This window comes from Hipposideros armiger, unplaced genomic scaffold, assembly GCF_001890085.2.
Source record: "Hipposideros armiger isolate ML-2016 unplaced genomic scaffold, ASM189008v1 scaffold_603, whole genome shotgun sequence".
Taxonomy (NCBI): Eukaryota; Metazoa; Chordata; class Mammalia; order Chiroptera; family Hipposideridae; genus Hipposideros; species Hipposideros armiger.
This window is the reverse complement of record NW_017731953.1, coordinates 599569-616032: the sequence shown is the minus strand read 5'-3', so window position 1 is coordinate 616032 and position 16464 is coordinate 599569. Positions and strand designations below refer to the sequence as shown.

General features: G+C 38.4%; 1 protein-coding gene across 1 annotated transcript in view; it reads right to left on the bottom strand.

Moving 5' to 3' along the window:
• Positions 1-16136, bottom strand: part of COL1A2 (collagen type I alpha 2 chain) — a 35941-nt gene extending 19805 nt beyond the window's left edge. Inside the window, exons 1-22 of the mRNA XM_019624728.1 lie at positions 15720-16136; positions 13184-13194; positions 12566-12580; positions 11870-11905; positions 10603-10695; positions 9268-9321; positions 6354-6398; positions 6212-6265; positions 6065-6118; positions 5698-5751; positions 5221-5274; positions 4647-4700; positions 3068-3112; positions 2729-2782; positions 2585-2629; positions 2179-2232; positions 1577-1675; positions 1408-1452; positions 1192-1290; positions 716-769; positions 449-556; positions 24-77 (exon numbers count right to left, since the gene is read on the bottom strand). Of these exons, the coding sequence (XP_019480273.1) occupies positions 24-77; positions 449-556; positions 716-769; positions 1192-1290; positions 1408-1452; positions 1577-1675; positions 2179-2232; positions 2585-2629; positions 2729-2782; positions 3068-3112; positions 4647-4700; positions 5221-5274; positions 5698-5751; positions 6065-6118; positions 6212-6265; positions 6354-6398; positions 9268-9321; positions 10603-10695; positions 11870-11905; positions 12566-12580; positions 13184-13194; positions 15720-15789 (1251 nt within the window). The 5' untranslated portion in view covers positions 15790-16136. The remainder of the gene's footprint in view (positions 1-23; positions 78-448; positions 557-715; positions 770-1191; positions 1291-1407; positions 1453-1576; positions 1676-2178; positions 2233-2584; positions 2630-2728; positions 2783-3067; positions 3113-4646; positions 4701-5220; positions 5275-5697; positions 5752-6064; positions 6119-6211; positions 6266-6353; positions 6399-9267; positions 9322-10602; positions 10696-11869; positions 11906-12565; positions 12581-13183; positions 13195-15719) is intronic.
• Between the last annotated feature and the right edge of the window lie 328 nt (positions 16137-16464).

Below are 16464 nucleotides of genomic sequence, written 5' to 3'. Positions count from 1 at the left end.
GAAAGGAGGAATAGACACCTTACCATGACACCAGCTCTGCCATCAGCTCCAGGAAGACCACGGGAACCAGGATTTCCCTGTAATAAAGTACATAAACAGAAGAGAATTGGAGAAGATCCTTGAATTGCAAAGGGCAGAGTTTACTGAACCATGGCATTCTGCAAGAAATCTTGATCCTCTTAAGGTGGAGATACGAACACAAACCAAACCAAAAAACTTTACCCAAACCCCAACGGAATGCATGGAGGAGACATCTTGCAAAAGTAGGTCAGTATTGTTTCCAGACCAATTTTATAACATATCAAAAGCCCTAATTTAATAAAGCAGATGGAAAGCAGATGCTTCTTTCATCTAGAAAATGCACTCAATAATTCTGACCAATTCCCAATGAAGGGGTGTCATCATCTGCCTCTGGTGTGTCTGGGTGTCAAGAATATTTGAAACCTACTCTCAGCCCAGCAGGTCCTGGGGCGCCAGAGGGTCCAGCTTCACCAGTGGTGCCTCTCTTTCCTTCTTCACCACTGGGACCAGGAGGACCTTGGGCTCCAGCAGAACCCTGTTTAATGAAAAAAACAAAAGAGGGGGGAACAGGAAAAATAATTTTCATGTCATGTCCAGCTAGAGAAACAGTAATAACTTTTTAAAAATGTAAAGGTGTTATTTTTTCATTGAAAAGGTAATAACTTCATAAAATTGTGATTATACAACTACTTACAGGCTCACCCTTGTTACCACTCTCCCCTTTGGAACCAGCTGGACCAGGCTCACCCTAGAGTCAAATACAAAACAGTTGTCAGATGACAAACATTTGTCACAACTCTTGCAGACAAACATCTCAGAATGTTTATAGGTCAAGGTAAAGAAAAACGCAAGCTCTCTAAGAAATATGCCCAGTTCATATATAAACAGCTTATAGGGGGAATGGTCTTGACTGAAAGAACAAGACTGATCTTATAGAAATGAGCCTCACTGACCTTTGGGTAATGTTTTCAGATTGCAGGAGACTGTCTGTGTGTGTGTGTGCGAGAGAGGGAGAGACATGTACATGCACTTATAGAAGAAATACAAACTAGAAATGCTAAGGAAGGGGGAAAAAAGAATAAAAAAGTGCAAGAGGAAGCGTAGACAGTGATGCAATAATGATAGACGTGATGTTTCAGGATGACGAAAGTTGCAGCCGTGACTACTTACAACAAGTCCTCTGGCACCAGTAGCACCAACAGCACCAGCAGGGCCAGGAATACCACGAGGTCCAGGGAGGCCAGGAGCCCCAGCAACACCGGGCAGGCCCTGGGAAGGAAAATGCAGCCTGGTCAGTCATAAGGCCGCTGATAGGAGAGGCAGCACTCATGAAAATGCCTTTAAAACCACAGCAGCATATTTGAGCCACTCCCACTACATACTCACAGCAGCACCCTTGGCACCAGTAAGGCCATTGGCTCCAGGGTTACCCTACGAGGAATAGGAAGGGAGAAAGATATCAGTTAATAGGAATATTCCTCTGCTTCCTTGACTTCATCATCATTCCTTTTTTTCCCCCTTTCACTCAGTAATGTTCATGACAACAGCTACTTACAGGAGGTCCAACGGGGCCAGAAAGACCTGGAAGACCAGCTTCACCACGGGGACCCGCGGGACCAGCAGGACCAGGGTTACCAACAGGTCCAATTTCACCCTAAAAGAGGGAATGACACTGGGGCATTAGCCAACAAGTCATGAAACAGCACATCTCCAGGTTTAGGACACCCATTTTATGAAATGTCTTCAGAACTGCAATCATTTTCCTTATCTGGTCTGGTACCACAAGATTTGAGTGTGGGTTCCTATCTTCCTGGCCAGGTTCTGCCATCTGGCTACCAGTGCTACCTTCACCTACCTCTGTCTCCCTGGGGTAGAGACTAATCAGTCCCAACTAGCTTGGGAGTGCATCCCAGAAGAGCCCCATGGAATCAGTTTCCATGTTGTCATCTATATGTGTGCTCCTAGGGCTCAAGTGAAGAGAGATGACCTATTTCAAGCTGGGAGTGAGAAAACTGGTCATTCTATATCCATTCTGAAGGAGGGACTAATTAAGGTACCTGTTCTATAATTATCTCTCTATCAGCAAACACAGCCCCTGTCTTTCTCATCACTATAAAAAGTTTATCAAGGTAATTACAATAGTCACCAGCTGTTTACCTTGGGGCCAGGGGCACCAGGGAAGCCTGGAGGGCCAGCAGACCCAATGGGACCCTGAAATCAAAGTAGAAGGTGTAAGACATTTCCTCCTAGTCAATTAACAACACAACAACAACAGAAGATTGAATTGGCTTGATCTTATTTAATATTGGCAAAGAAAAAGCTGACAGCTAGTCTGTTGTCAGTAGTATCTTATCAAAGGGAAGACATTCAGAGTACCCCAGGTAGATTTTACTTTATATATCAATCAACACCTCAGGGATTGTATAAATAGGACCTGCAACAGACCCCACAGAATAATTGGTAAGGTGTCTACAATTGTGTTATTCCATAGGAAATTAATAAAGAAGATCGCTTCCATCCCACACTCTTAACTCCTTCCAAATTCTCCAGTGTCAAAACTTACAGCAGGACCCACAGGACCCACACTTCCATCACTTCCACGGGCACCCTATGAAGAAAATAAAGAGGAAAAAGTCAAGTGGAAAGTTAAATGGCAATTATTAGATTTTTCGAAAAAATAAAAACGAACAAAAGTGGAAGCACTCACAGCTGGGCCAGGGCCACCAACACGTCCTCGCTCTCCAGGAAGCCCACGGGCTCCCTAAAAGCAGAAATATTTTCAATGAAATCCTGAATGCTAATCTTTAAAAAGTCACAGGCATCATTTGCTTTGTTCAATTTCCAACATGCACAAGAATCCGCTACAAATAAATAGGTCTTGTTCTAATTCCAACTAAAAGATAATGGATTTCAATTAAGTGTACAAGGCTAGTAGAAAAATATCAAAGAATACAATGCTGAGGGAACTAGTAATTAGCAGAAACATTGAAGAAGTTCCAGCTTGCAAAGAGTGTACAGCTTTAGATTTATAATAATCAGTACTTACTGTTTGACCTGGAGTTCCATTTTCACCAGGGGCACCAGGTTCACCCTACATGGAAAAGGATTGAAAATATATGTATAGATTATGTTTTCTGATTGGGTAATATTTACCCTATTTTGCATTTGAATCATTCATATATTTTGTAACATTTCTTACACATATAGATTATTTCTCAATTATTCCAAACACATAAATTTTAAAAATTTCTAAAATATGGGTTTTCCTTTGGATAATACCAAATACGGTACTAGGGAGATGTGGTTAATTGAGTGTTACCCCTTTCCTAATTTTCACCTTAGATTTTGGATATCATTTAGATTAGCCTTATAAATTAGGAAACATACCATAAAAAGAGATGTCAGAACATAAATTTGCTTCCAATATTACCATATTTACCCTCTTTAGAGTTATTTTGAACACTCAATATTTTTATTTTTGTAAAATATGCATGAAAATTTGAACTTCATAATATTTTTAGGGCTGTCTTATTTATTTCCAATCTATATTCTTATCTGAAGTAGTGGTGGTAGTGGTGGGGTAATTTGATACAATGTCACATGTAAAAAGAACTTTCCTTTAAGATTATCTGATTTAGATATGGAAAAAACAGAGTTTAAGAGACCAGTTAAAGAACCTTTATTTCTAGGATTCTATGAGATATGTATCCTTTGGGGATAACTACTGGAGAGGGAGTTAGGAATTCTAGCCTATGTGCTTCTAGCTACCAGATGTGTGACTTTGGGCAAGTCACTCACTTCCTCTAAGCCCCCGTTTCCCTCCTCTGCAAAATGAGGGAGTCTCCAAAGCTCCTTGCAAGCTTTAACGTTTTATGATGCTGCGATTAGTAGTCTGAGCTACTATATTAGGCTCTAGAGAGAATGAGTTTGACCTTATCCATTTGTGTGGCAGTTGGAAAGTTAGAACAGATTCTCCATATTCATGTTCATTTTTGGTCCCACTAGTATTCGTTACTCATTAATTTGTAATTACGTTGGTATTCACTTTAATATCACATTATCTTCTTAATAGGAGAGTGAGCATTTTATAGTTGAAAACGCTGTCAGAGAAGAGCCTAGCCCAGAGATAACACACTTCTGAGACTTTAATTACCTAATTAAAATTTTTTTGAGTGTTCACAGATAAATCACAGGAAAAAGGTTGAAAAATGTATTGTGACATGAATGTACCTATCTAATTAGTGCATGCCAAAGGAGAATTAACAGTTTAGAATAGCATATCGTGCTCTAATGTCTGAGTATGTTTATTTACTTTTATTTTTGCTGCAGAGATCAACTGAAATTATAGGCAGAAAGGAAATGGAGGAAGGAACTATTGACATTTTAAAAAATCTTAGTTGTGTAAAAGATATTAATTAAACAAATATGATCAATAATTGGCCTTTTGTCACAGAATTCCGTAATCCCCCCCCCACCATTGAAGGATTAACTACTATTTAATTAAAATAGAAGAGGAAATAGAATATTCTCTAGAATATGAGTAGGTTTCAGTCAACATATACTTTCTAGTGGTGATGGGGAATTACAGTCAATTGTTTTAAAAATGCTTCTGATTTCGTATTTACCTTTATACCTGGAGCACCGGGCTGTCCCTTCAATCCATCCAGACCATTGTGTCCCTGAAAGGCAAATCCTTACCATTAAAATGATATCCCATTATAGTGCTTGGTCACATCCAACATCCTCTGTCTTTGTAGTCACTGTCTCTTGGGTGAGCCTTGTGACCCCTGCAGTGGAACACAGCCCGAGTGCCCCAGCCCCTGGAAAACTCCCTCCGCTGCCCTAGGTAAGCCTCCTTGCACCGGAAAGGGAAGGATGTAGGACCGATGCTCTCTTCTGTGCTGTCTGCCTTTAATAATTTTACGATCTTCAGGTGGTTGCAAATGCTTCGTAAGCTATACCTATTTTATACAACTTCTCTGTAGGGAATCCCTGTTTCTTGGAAGCTATGAACAGACAGAAAAAAAATCTACGTGCCACTTTACTTCCCAGCGATTCTTACTCTTTAACTCTCCCTCTGCTCTGGCAAACTCCAAGACTTTGGAAGGCAAATTTCTGTCACCCAGGAGTATAAATATAGTGGAAATTTTTCCTAAAAATAATGAACATTTTCTCTCATGTACCCTATAATGTGCTCACCCTAATGCCCTTGAAGCCAGGAAGTCCAGGAGTTCCAGGGAAACCACGAGCACCCTTAAAAAAAAACACAGAAGAAGACAAATAATGTTTTTTGTTCCGAACAAAAAGAAAATTATTTCTTCCCTCCAAAATATTTCTTCTTATCAAAGTTCAAGCTTGGAATCAAAGACTAACATATTTTGAAGCACAGACCTGTAAATTAACTTGCTCTAACTTGAATAATACTCTGGTATTTGTAGAAAATACCATTTAGTTGTTGATGGTATGCTTGCTGTCGTTGATATTATATTATTTGCATTAATAAAATCTGTATGCATTCTTAACTAGGCTCCATTATTTGTCAGATGCCTTCAATAAATATTATAAGTATGCAGATATCTAGTATGTTGCCATTTAGACTGATTTTAGTTTTAGCAACAATCTTATATGTGAGATGCCTCTGATATTTGTATTATATACTGTTGCGAAAAGTCTTACCTGTGGTCCAACAACTCCTCTCTCACCAGGTCGTCCGGGTTTTCCAGGGTGACCCTAAAACATGCAAGCATTATAGGGTTAACGTTTTCTTAGTAAACTAGCAGATGAAAATGTGGGTATGGTGGTTTTATAATAGGGGGAAAAAAGCATCTCATAAAAATGTGGATCCAAACATACATTTAATTTGCAATTATATTTCCTGAAATACAATCCAATTAATATTTTATTAAAATCATATTTCCCATATGGAGACAGTTATGTCAGGCATATTGGGCTCTTGGCAGAACACTTCATTTGAATCTAGAAATTCTCATTGAGGCAGGACTATGTAAATGGCATTTGGAAATACTTAAGAGTAAACACTTACATCCTCACCAGCTTTGCCAGGAGGGCCAGTTGGACCACGAGCACCTGCAGGACCCTAAGAAAACAGAAGACCCATTATTTTGTTAAGGCTATATTAACAAATTTCTTGGAAAAAAAAAAGTATCACAAAAGGGAAGAATGTACTCACAGTTTGACCAGGTTCTCCAGGCTCGCCAGCAGGTCCTTGGAAACCTTGAGGGCCCTAAGAGAAACCAGTCTGTCATACTCCAAGCCTTGATTTAATGCTCTGTCTTTTTACAAAAGGGAGATTGCAAGCTTTTGATACTCACAGGAGCTCCAGCTGCACCAGGAGGGCCTCTGGGTCCCATCAAACCCTGTAAACAGGACAGATATACTTAGCACTGACAAGATGTGGCCTGGGGTAGGGTTAGTGAGAACTAGCTTAATAGTGCCCTAGACATTTTGTGATGGACAGATAAACAGAACTGTCCTGGTTTTATTTCATAGTTTTTGTTCTTCCCAAAGGAAGCTTTAGAGGACTCAAGTGCCCTCCACTATTTCTCTGCCTTTGCTTTTCCTTTCACTAACCCCAATCAGCGGAACTCAATGAGAATTGGATGGGGCGGCCACAGGTTCCTTCACGCTGTGCACCACGGCCATATTGAGGTGGTTTCACATCAGCCTTTGCACAGTACAGAGCACACAACTGCCCTCTACGCAGCTGACAAAGCATTTCTGTTTGGCTTCCCTTGATCATATGTCATCTCCTCATGTCATCCTTAGCCAAGAAATTGATATCTTTATTGCCACAAGGGGCGTACATTGAAAAGGATCAAACATCCTTTTTAATGATTAGAGGGAGGTTTGTTATAACCAGATAACTACTTTAAGAGCTGTTGGTGACTGATGCAAATGTCAAACAAAAGTAGATGTGAGGAAGGGTAAAGGAGAAATAAAATAGTATTGAAACATCCCACTAGAAGAGTCTATAGTATAATATTATTATTGAAAATATGGCCCCAAATGACAGCCGATTGTTCTCCCGTTTGTTCTTCATTCTGTAGCACACAAGTAGAGTGAAACAGAGTGATACTAGTTTGCAAGCTAAATATACATCCTTGACTCCCTTTGCAGTAATCCGTGCCTGTGCAAGCTTGTGCCTCTGTTGCTGAAAATATGGTACAGACAAGTCTTGTTCACGAGACATCAACCATGGGGACTCTGTAGTTAAGTCTGCCCCACCGTATTAATGCCTGGAGTGAAATAGTACGGATTTTATTAAAAAGTACATCACCTTAATCATAAGAATTATTTATTTGGTTTTGGGAAATGCATCAACCTTAAAAGAAACTGTCACTTTTCAATCAAAATAATTTTTAAGTATACATTAATAAACAATTTTCTTTGACACCATGAATTTTTAATTATATTTATTCATTTTTTCCATGTGTTTGCCACAATTTCATTTGCATAAAAAGTAGTTTATTTTGTGGAGGCTATGAGACAATGATTACTCATTAATTCAGAGAAGAACCCTGTGGGGTTTTATAGTTATTGATTTTCCAACACGGAAAATTATTTTAATACTTTATTGCTGCCTATCTTTCCTATTTGTGAAATACATATCTGTTGATTACATGTGTTCGTGAATGTGTGTGGATTTGCAAGCTTAAATTATATTTTACTGATTTAAAAGTAAAACACTCTGCCTTATGCCCCCCAGAGAGATGTTTCAAAGTCAGGGGAATCTGAAATCCATATTAATTTTCTGGGCTTATGTAGGCTTTTTTAATTAGTGCTTTATTTTTTTCCCCCTTTAGCTTCTTCTTGAAATATAGGTACTGCTTTAAAACTGACTAATGTCCGGCATTAGCTGAAATGGCTAATTTCACATATCAAATATAAACAAAGCCAAAAGAAAATCTCTACTTCTTCATTTCATATATGAATGTTTTAAATTACCAGGAAAAGTCAGGAAATTGGAAGTCATCATTAAAGGCGCATCACTTCTCAAGTGAGAGTTTTAATTTACAGAAAATATTATCTTGCCCTTATAGTGGATTAGCTTATTGTGGACCATTAGCTCCAGCAAAACATCTTTTGAAGATAGGGCACTGAATGCATTGTCCAAGTAAAATTTATTTTCTAAAGAACATGTTAACTTTGGAAACAATTAATTAAAATCACCAAATTGTGTGTGTGTGTGTGCGCGCGTGCAAGCGCGTGTAAACAGTAGTGTTTAATCAACTTAATGTTTTTACTTCCAATGTGTTTCCCTTTATTTTATACATACTAGTATATATTTTGCTCATATCATAATTTTCATTAATACATCTCACTAATGCTTATTAAAAGGTTCACTTGTTGAAGATAGACCATCATCATCATCATCATATAGAAATCTTTTCTAAATGTTCCTAAAATCATAGGATATATTGCTGAATATGTGTGCTGAGTGATATAAGTGCTAAATTGTACTCATTTTTTTTCTATATTGATTTGTAATTAGTAGACTAAAAAAGGAATTTTTGTCAACATGGATAAAAAGAAACATTTCCTACATTGTTAACTCCTGAGGGAGGGTAAGAGTCTGTCATATTCCCAATCTGCTATATCTCCAACGCATAGCACAGTTTGGGGATCATCGAAGGCACCTGATAAATATTTGTTGAATAAATCAATATTTTATTCAAGTGCTATATACATGCATGAGCCATGTCATCATTAAACATCAGACATCTTGTCTGGCTGTTAGTTCTAGTTCTGTCATTAACCATCTGTACAACCTTCGGAAAGGACTTAAACTCTCTAGCCATAAAATGAAAAGTCTGAACTGCACCTTGGCTGTCCTTTTCAACAAGTTTCTAGAACTTAATAGTGCTGTGTCTCCAAGGGTTGCTTAAAATTCTGAGCAACGTTAAAGGTTGCAAAAAAAATTTATCAAAATGATCGCCCTTTTGAATTAAATGGATTTACTTAAATTATGATTACTATGTCCGGAGATGATTTCTCGGATGTAAGTATCTGATCTATCCTGAGGAGGCATGCTCACAGAAAAAAACAAACCCCCTTTAACTAGGTTTAGATTTTTATAGAGTTGAATACAAAAAGAGTTTCTGCTTTTATCTGATCCAAGTATTAGGTGTTAACCTACGTAGCTAAATAATGGCAATGTGAAATTTCACATAAAATAGATTCTCTATTCAGTAATTTTTTGGCTAAAACACAAAGGGATAAGCATACCATTGGTCCAGGGCCAAGTCCAACTCCTTTTCCATCATACTGGGCAGCAAAGTTCTAGAGATGGGGAAAAACATACATAAATTTATACATATTACAGCTACCAGCCATGTAGTTCATTTTCTCGTTCTACTTAAGATTTTTCTGTTGTTGTTTAAAAGGGAACAATATTTTTGATACAATTATTAGTTTAAAATTCTATATAGAGCTAAATTCCTAAAAAGTCAGGGAAATAACGAGTTTAAAATTTACTCTACACCTAGTTTGAATTGGGGAGCTTCCCTACCTTATTTTTCAAACCCTTTCCTGCCCTGTTAACCCCCTCTCCACTCCCATCCCCTACCTCTGCACTGTGGAAGGGGAGCTTTCAAATATTTTGGAAGTCACTGAGGGCCCCTGATAAACGAGGCAGAGGCCAGGAGGACCACAATGCATTTCCCGTTGCCCCACTCCTCTGGAACTCCACAGAATGACTAAGACACCTTTTACTTGCTAAAGTTTCAAAAAAGATATAAAGAGTTTTCAAGTTTAGAATTTCAAATTAAATTAAAATGCCCTTTGGAAGATTAAACTTTTAAAAAATAGTTCACAGTAATAACTTGACTGTTCAAGATATCTCTTATAGCGGTAGATCTATTAAAGAAGGTGCTTTTTAAGGTACTCAGTAGATAAGCAATCATAATAAGATCTTTTGGGGAGAAAGGTCCTATTTTACTGGCATACAGTTGAGTATTAGAATCAGGCTTCTGATTCATAGTGATGGCCAATTAAGCAAATATGTTTTCCTTCCTGCAGTGAGGCCATTTGGCACTCATACCATTGTTAAATACCTAAAACTAAAAGAAGATCTTAATGAAAGAGGGAAATGTACTTTCTTCAGATTAGTTTCAAGCAAATGAAACCTAAAACTCCTTTGAATGGTGGTCCAGCAGACTTCAAACCAAGGACAATGAAAAGAGTGGGATGTTTGTGAAATTACTTCAGAGCAAGGATTTCAGTTATAATTCAATATAATCAAACTCTTTAATAATGCAACACCTCTTATTTGTGCCCTACCGATAAAAGATATTAAATTCTCAAATTAAATGATGGTTGTGAGGGCTGCAGCTACCTTCAGTAACACAAAGACCAGCCCTGTAATTGACAAGAGCTCACAAAGAGAATGGGCAAAGCAGAATTTTGAATGAAGAAACCAAAGGAATGAAACAAAATATACTAATATCCAAATAGCATACACTCCCTAAACTGCTGAAAATAAATTTCACAATGAGCTTTCTTCCAATGGAAGTATGAGAAACCAAAGCTAGCTAAAAGTTAACAATACTTAAGACACCTTACCCCGCCAAGACCAGGGGGGCCAGGAGGACCAGGGGGTCCAGGAGGGCCTTGGGTACCATCATCACCATCTCTGCCTGGTGGGCCTGGTGGACCCTGTTATGGAAAAAATGAATTATATCAGGATTAGACAGACCCCACGGAAACTTATACGTGAAAAAGGATACCTAAGAAAACAAGTGGTGAAATCAGTTGTTCAGACCTTTCAATGTGCAAGTGGTGTGGACATTCAACATGTCATATTTGTCACTGATTGGAATTCACTTATGACGTGGGTTTATTTTAGAAAGAGGTTTAGTAACTGATATATGAAGAAGACACAAGACAGGGTAGTTCCTCCAGGAAGAGGAGTATCTCAGCCACTAAATATTAATTCATAATGGAGCTCCAGTATTCAAATAGAGAAATTATAGCTAAAATTTATGATTCTATAAACTTTACATGGTTAACAGTGCATAGTGATGTGCTATGTATATTGATTGACAGTTTCTAACCATGATGAACTTATTCAATTGTTTTGGTTATGCAACATGTGAATAGTAGATTAGTTAATATGATAATAAAGTAATTTTATCACAGGGTAGAAAATTCTACAGATTTCCTACCATTAACATTATTTATGTTGTTAATTATTTATGTTTTTAAAGTAATTTGCTGACATAATGCTGCCTTTAATAGGTTGTTTGCAATACATTTAAGTCTGTACTTCCCGATAGATACAAGAGATAGGTACATATATATTGGTAAAAGTGTCATATAATGCAAAACCATGTCATTATACATGCCAAATAAGTAGAGCAGGGATATCTAAGCATACCATGAATAAAATGTAAACCTAATTTACACATTTATGTATTTAGACAGAAATATGTTGTTGACTACTGTTTCACTATTATTATCAGGCTACATAAGAGATCTTACTTGAAAAGCAAATAAAATGCCTTAATAAGGGAACCATGTGGTGGTAGTACATACATTTCCATCATATGTGTACTGGACAGGTCAACCAAAACCAAAGAAAGATAGACCATGCAAAGAATATGGCTGTCTGTAATAGTTTTGCTTTCTTGAAGGTAATCTTGACCTGAAAAGAATATTGATTATATATAATAATGCTCATTTGCCTCTTCTGTAGGGCCTTATCTGCTTAAAAGATGGTGCAATTATCTGGATACATAATATTCTTATAAATCATCAGTCTCTAGTACTTTCTAATATGTAGTTATTCAATTATGGGCCAAAACCCTTTAATAGTTCAAAAATTACACACCCTTTCTCCGCGTGGTCCTCTATCTCCAGCTGGGCCCTACAAGGAAGATACACAAACAGCACAGTTCTAAATGTCTAAGCAATTTCCAGTCAACAAGCATAGCATTCTTGATAAAAATTAGTTGGTTAGACTGCTCTAACCACAATGTTATTAGATACTAGCTATAAAATTGCATAATACAATAGATAAAAGTATATTGTTTTTATTATACTTAATATGTAATTTAAAAAAAACTGGGGTATTGGAGGCTACAGTCTCCAGTCATTAGGCCAAAACATTATAACTACTATTTTTAGAAAGAGGATTTCAGTGGAAAGAGTTACCATTTTGTTACATTGTTAGCAGCATATTTGTATAGTCAAAGTCCTTTAAAATAAACTTTCATCTACTACCTATAATTAACATAACAGTCATTATGTCTCAAGAATAAAGATAAGTCTTTTTTTTCTTTAGTATGTAGATCACCAGTTTGTAAAATATAAGTGTAATTAGAAATTATTCTAAAAGATAATAAAACTGTTATATTAAACATCAAAGCACTTTATTTTATGGTTTAGCTAATGCATATTCAATAGCTAAATGAATATGGGCAAATCTTGACAAAATATTTTCCTTCTATAATTTACTATAAATTTAGTTAAACTATAAGTTATCGCTGGTCATTTCAGACATTATGGAGAAGTACTGGACTCTTACCTTTCTTGCAGTTGCCTGGAAAAGAATGTATAAAAGATTATTATGAGGAAAATTATTTACATATATTTACAAATGGTTCCCATTTCCATGTAGTCTACAAATATACTTGTAGAGTATACATATTGAGCATTACTATCTTAATATTTCAAAGTATGACTTTAAATTTTACAAGTAAAGTAAATAAATTATATACAGAACCGAAATATATACTTATCTGTAATTATGCCTCAAATACAATTCATGAGCTAAGAATTTGTTCATAATACTCTTGCAAATGATTTCAAGGGAGTGACAAAATTCTCTTGCTCTATGAAGTCTTCTGCTTTGTCGTAGCTGCTGCTAAAATCCAAACTTCCACTGGATTATTTTACTCTCTATTTCTCATGGGTGTTTTTATGAGAGTGGTCTTATTCAGTAGCCCCGCCCATTTTGGAAATTGGGGTGGGTACTTTCTAAGGCAACCAGAAAGGTTTGACTACCGTAACTCTTGATAATTTTCTTGGGAATTCAGGTTGGTTAATACCAATGTAGCCTCCCCTTCCTTTTCCAAAGAAGACATTACTGTGGCCAAGGCAATCAAAGTATATAAAAAAAAAATCTTAAAATAGTTTTACTTACCTCTTGTAAAGCTGTAGAAGAAAGGGAAAAATCAGAAATAATTATTAGTATTATTTCATTGACCAATAGTGAATACCAAATTGATATATTAGTCTATAAAATCAACTTACCTAATTAAAAGACCAATTGTGTTTTTTATTAGGAATATTCTAATGACTTGGAAATTATGCAGGTCAAAATTATGCCAGGGATCAGGGTGATATGTATACAATATTAATGTGTAACTATACTTTGAATAAAATTGTTATATATTATTTTATAAATTTGTGAAATATTAATGTGTCCAAAGGATATTTCTAGTGCTTAGTAATTAAGCTGGTAAACTGCACACGTGAATCACTGAATGTAAGACCAGTAGATTGATGAGGAAATAATTTATGGTTTAGATAATTTTTGATACTTAAAAATGTAAGAAAAAGAATTTAGGAAAACATGTTGCTGAAAGTAGACATTTTTAATGTAAAACATTAAAGTTACTTAGTACTTTACTGAGTTTGTCCTGTTTCAAAAGGTCTAATTGACAAATTAGTCACTATGAAAGTGGATTCATTCGGACATCTGAAATTTTGCTTTAAGTTAGTTCACTTAAGTTAGGTAAGCTCATTTTACCAATATGTATTACTTTTGTCCCTTGGAAGGAATTTCTCTGTATAAATGGAAAAATTGTGGATTGAAAATCTTGAAAAGTAATGGGAAAAATACACTAAAGTAATATTCGCTCCTTTGCCATGACTGCTATAAGTCCTTAAGACTGAATTCCTCTCCTACGGTATAAAAATTATAGGTTAACACAGGATATAAGTGTGGCCAAGCTGGCAACAAGATGAATCACCCCTAAAAATTGCTTTAATTAGGTGGCCAAGAAATATGTCATTTGGACTGAGAACATCTGTTGCAAGAGTCACAATTCAGGAGGGCGGACCACATCCAGCACTGACATTTAAGGGCAATTTATGAGAATTACTTTTAAATTAGGAAAATGATATGTTTACTTCATTGTGTCCATCAGCAGGAAGAATAATTATGCCCATACTTGATTAACGTAAGTCCTTATGATTTTGGAAATTTGCCTTTTAATTACTCAGACTGAGCCATTTTGAAGAATGTGTGTTTGGTAACTTTTATTCCAGCTTGTGGTTGGCTGTTGCTCAGAAGGTGAGTTGCCTTTTGTGCATTCAAACTTCCCTAGGTCTGTTTTCATCTTTTCTCTAGGAGCCAACTCTTTCCTCTCACCCTCAGATCTCACAGAAACAGAACTTGGTAATGTGAATTTGTCCAATGCAATGACTCCTTAGTAACTACAGTGTGTACACAAAAAGTAGGTGAAGGGAGAAAACACACCAAAAAATGCATCAGTAATGATGCAATGGTAGACACCATGGCATGTGGGTAGAGCAAACTTTTTGGACTGTTGGGTATAGCCAGACCCCCACCTCGTACTCCATCAGGTCAGTATCTTTGGTAATTAGGAAGCCATTTTCGATACAGAAAAAAAATGGACTGGTTTTCTTCATTCTGTCTCGACATGAAAGTCTGGTCATAAAACCTACAGCTGGAAAGTGGCCTCGGAGTCCATCTAATCTCTATCCTGCATTTTGGAAAAGGCTCAGTTTGACTTGCCCAAGGTCACATGGTAAATTAGTGGCAACGTCATGGGAAAAACCTGGGTCTCTTGAGCTCCGCATCAGTGTTGATATTTCCCAACTTGCTGTGTTTAGAATGTCTGATTGTCATTGGAAACATGTTGATGAGGTAACTCTCAGGTTCAACAGAAGGCAGAGCTGATTTCAGTTACCGTTTCCATGACTAGATAATGAGCTGAGAAGCTAATTTTACTTTTCAGAATGTGTCCATTCCAGGTAGTGTCCATTTTCCCTCCCAGAAACTGACTAGCTGTTGGGAATGGCTTCAGTCAGAAACAGGTCACCTCTCTATAAACCTGGAGCCTTCTTTAGCCTAAGGCCTGGTCCCCTGTGCTTTCATTGTCCTCCCTCCAGAGGGCGCCTGATAGTCGTCGTCAACGTCATCATCATCATCATCATCATCATTAACATCATCATCATCATCAGCCAGACATGTCTTAAAACACCCAGAAGAGAAAAGCCCTTACGGGGTGAGTCTTATATCACTAAATTAGAAGGCTTTCCAAAGCAGGCCTCAAGTTTTACAAGGTAGGTGTATCAGTGCAGTTACGGGCCTGTTAGGAGAGGCCCTGGACTTCCTGCATCACATCAGTCGTTAATTATCTCCTCCTTTGAGCTTCACCAACCAGAGGGGCCAGATCAAGTTAACAGTCTCTGAGTTCAGAGAAAGTTTCCTAACTTTTGGCGCGAGTCGGGCCTTTGACGTTTTCATTTCTAACGTAAGTTACATGTGTCTTATCAATGCCAGCATCTGTCCACATGCCAGAGAGCCTTCCCTCCACGCTGTACCTCGAGCTTAGTTTAGGTTTTCCTTTTTTTTCAGCCCAGGGTGCCCACCCGTCTAGCCTCTGTCCCCCGCCAGCGCCGGCCCCAAACAAGCTGAAGGCACTTACATTGGCATGTTGCTAGGCACGAAGTTACTGCAAGCAGCAACAAAGTCCGCGTGTCCACAAAGCTGAGCATGTCTACCACTTAGACATGCAGACTCCTTGTGTCGCAGAGCCCCTGGGTCACCGGCGGAGGTATCACCTGGCGGGCGCAAGCATGCAGTCGTGGCCAGTACCTCCAACTTAGCCGAAACCTCCTGCCGCCTTGGTGCTAAAATAATAAAGCCCGGATCTGCCCTATTTATACGGCCAAAGTTTCCCTGGCCCGAGGGTGCCTCCAAAAGCGCTTCCACCAATGGGAAGGCTGGGGCTGGGGGCCCCCCGGCAGCCACAGCTGGGAGGAGACTGCGGGGGAGCAGAGGAGGGAGCGAAGGCGGGAGGGACGTGGCCAAGGGGCTGGCTTCTTAAATTGGTTCCATTCTTTTTGAGGACGTGGACACTTTTGAGGCTTTCAAGGGGAAACTCTGACTCGCTGTCTGCATACCTCCGCCCTCCCCATCCCCCCGCCCTCCCCCTCCCTCTCCGAGTTTGGAAACACTTTTGGACACGTCGGAGCGCTCTGCAGACACCGACGTGGGCAGAGTTTGCAGATCTGGGCACTTGCGGGGCGGCGGTACAGGGGACGGGAGCCGGGACATCAAAGCAGGAGCTGTCCAGCCCGGCCTCACCTTGTGCCCCGCGGGCCACCGGGAGGGGGGAGGGGCCCGGCGGGCCAGGAGGGGGCAGGGAGGAGGGAAGGGGGCTGAACTGG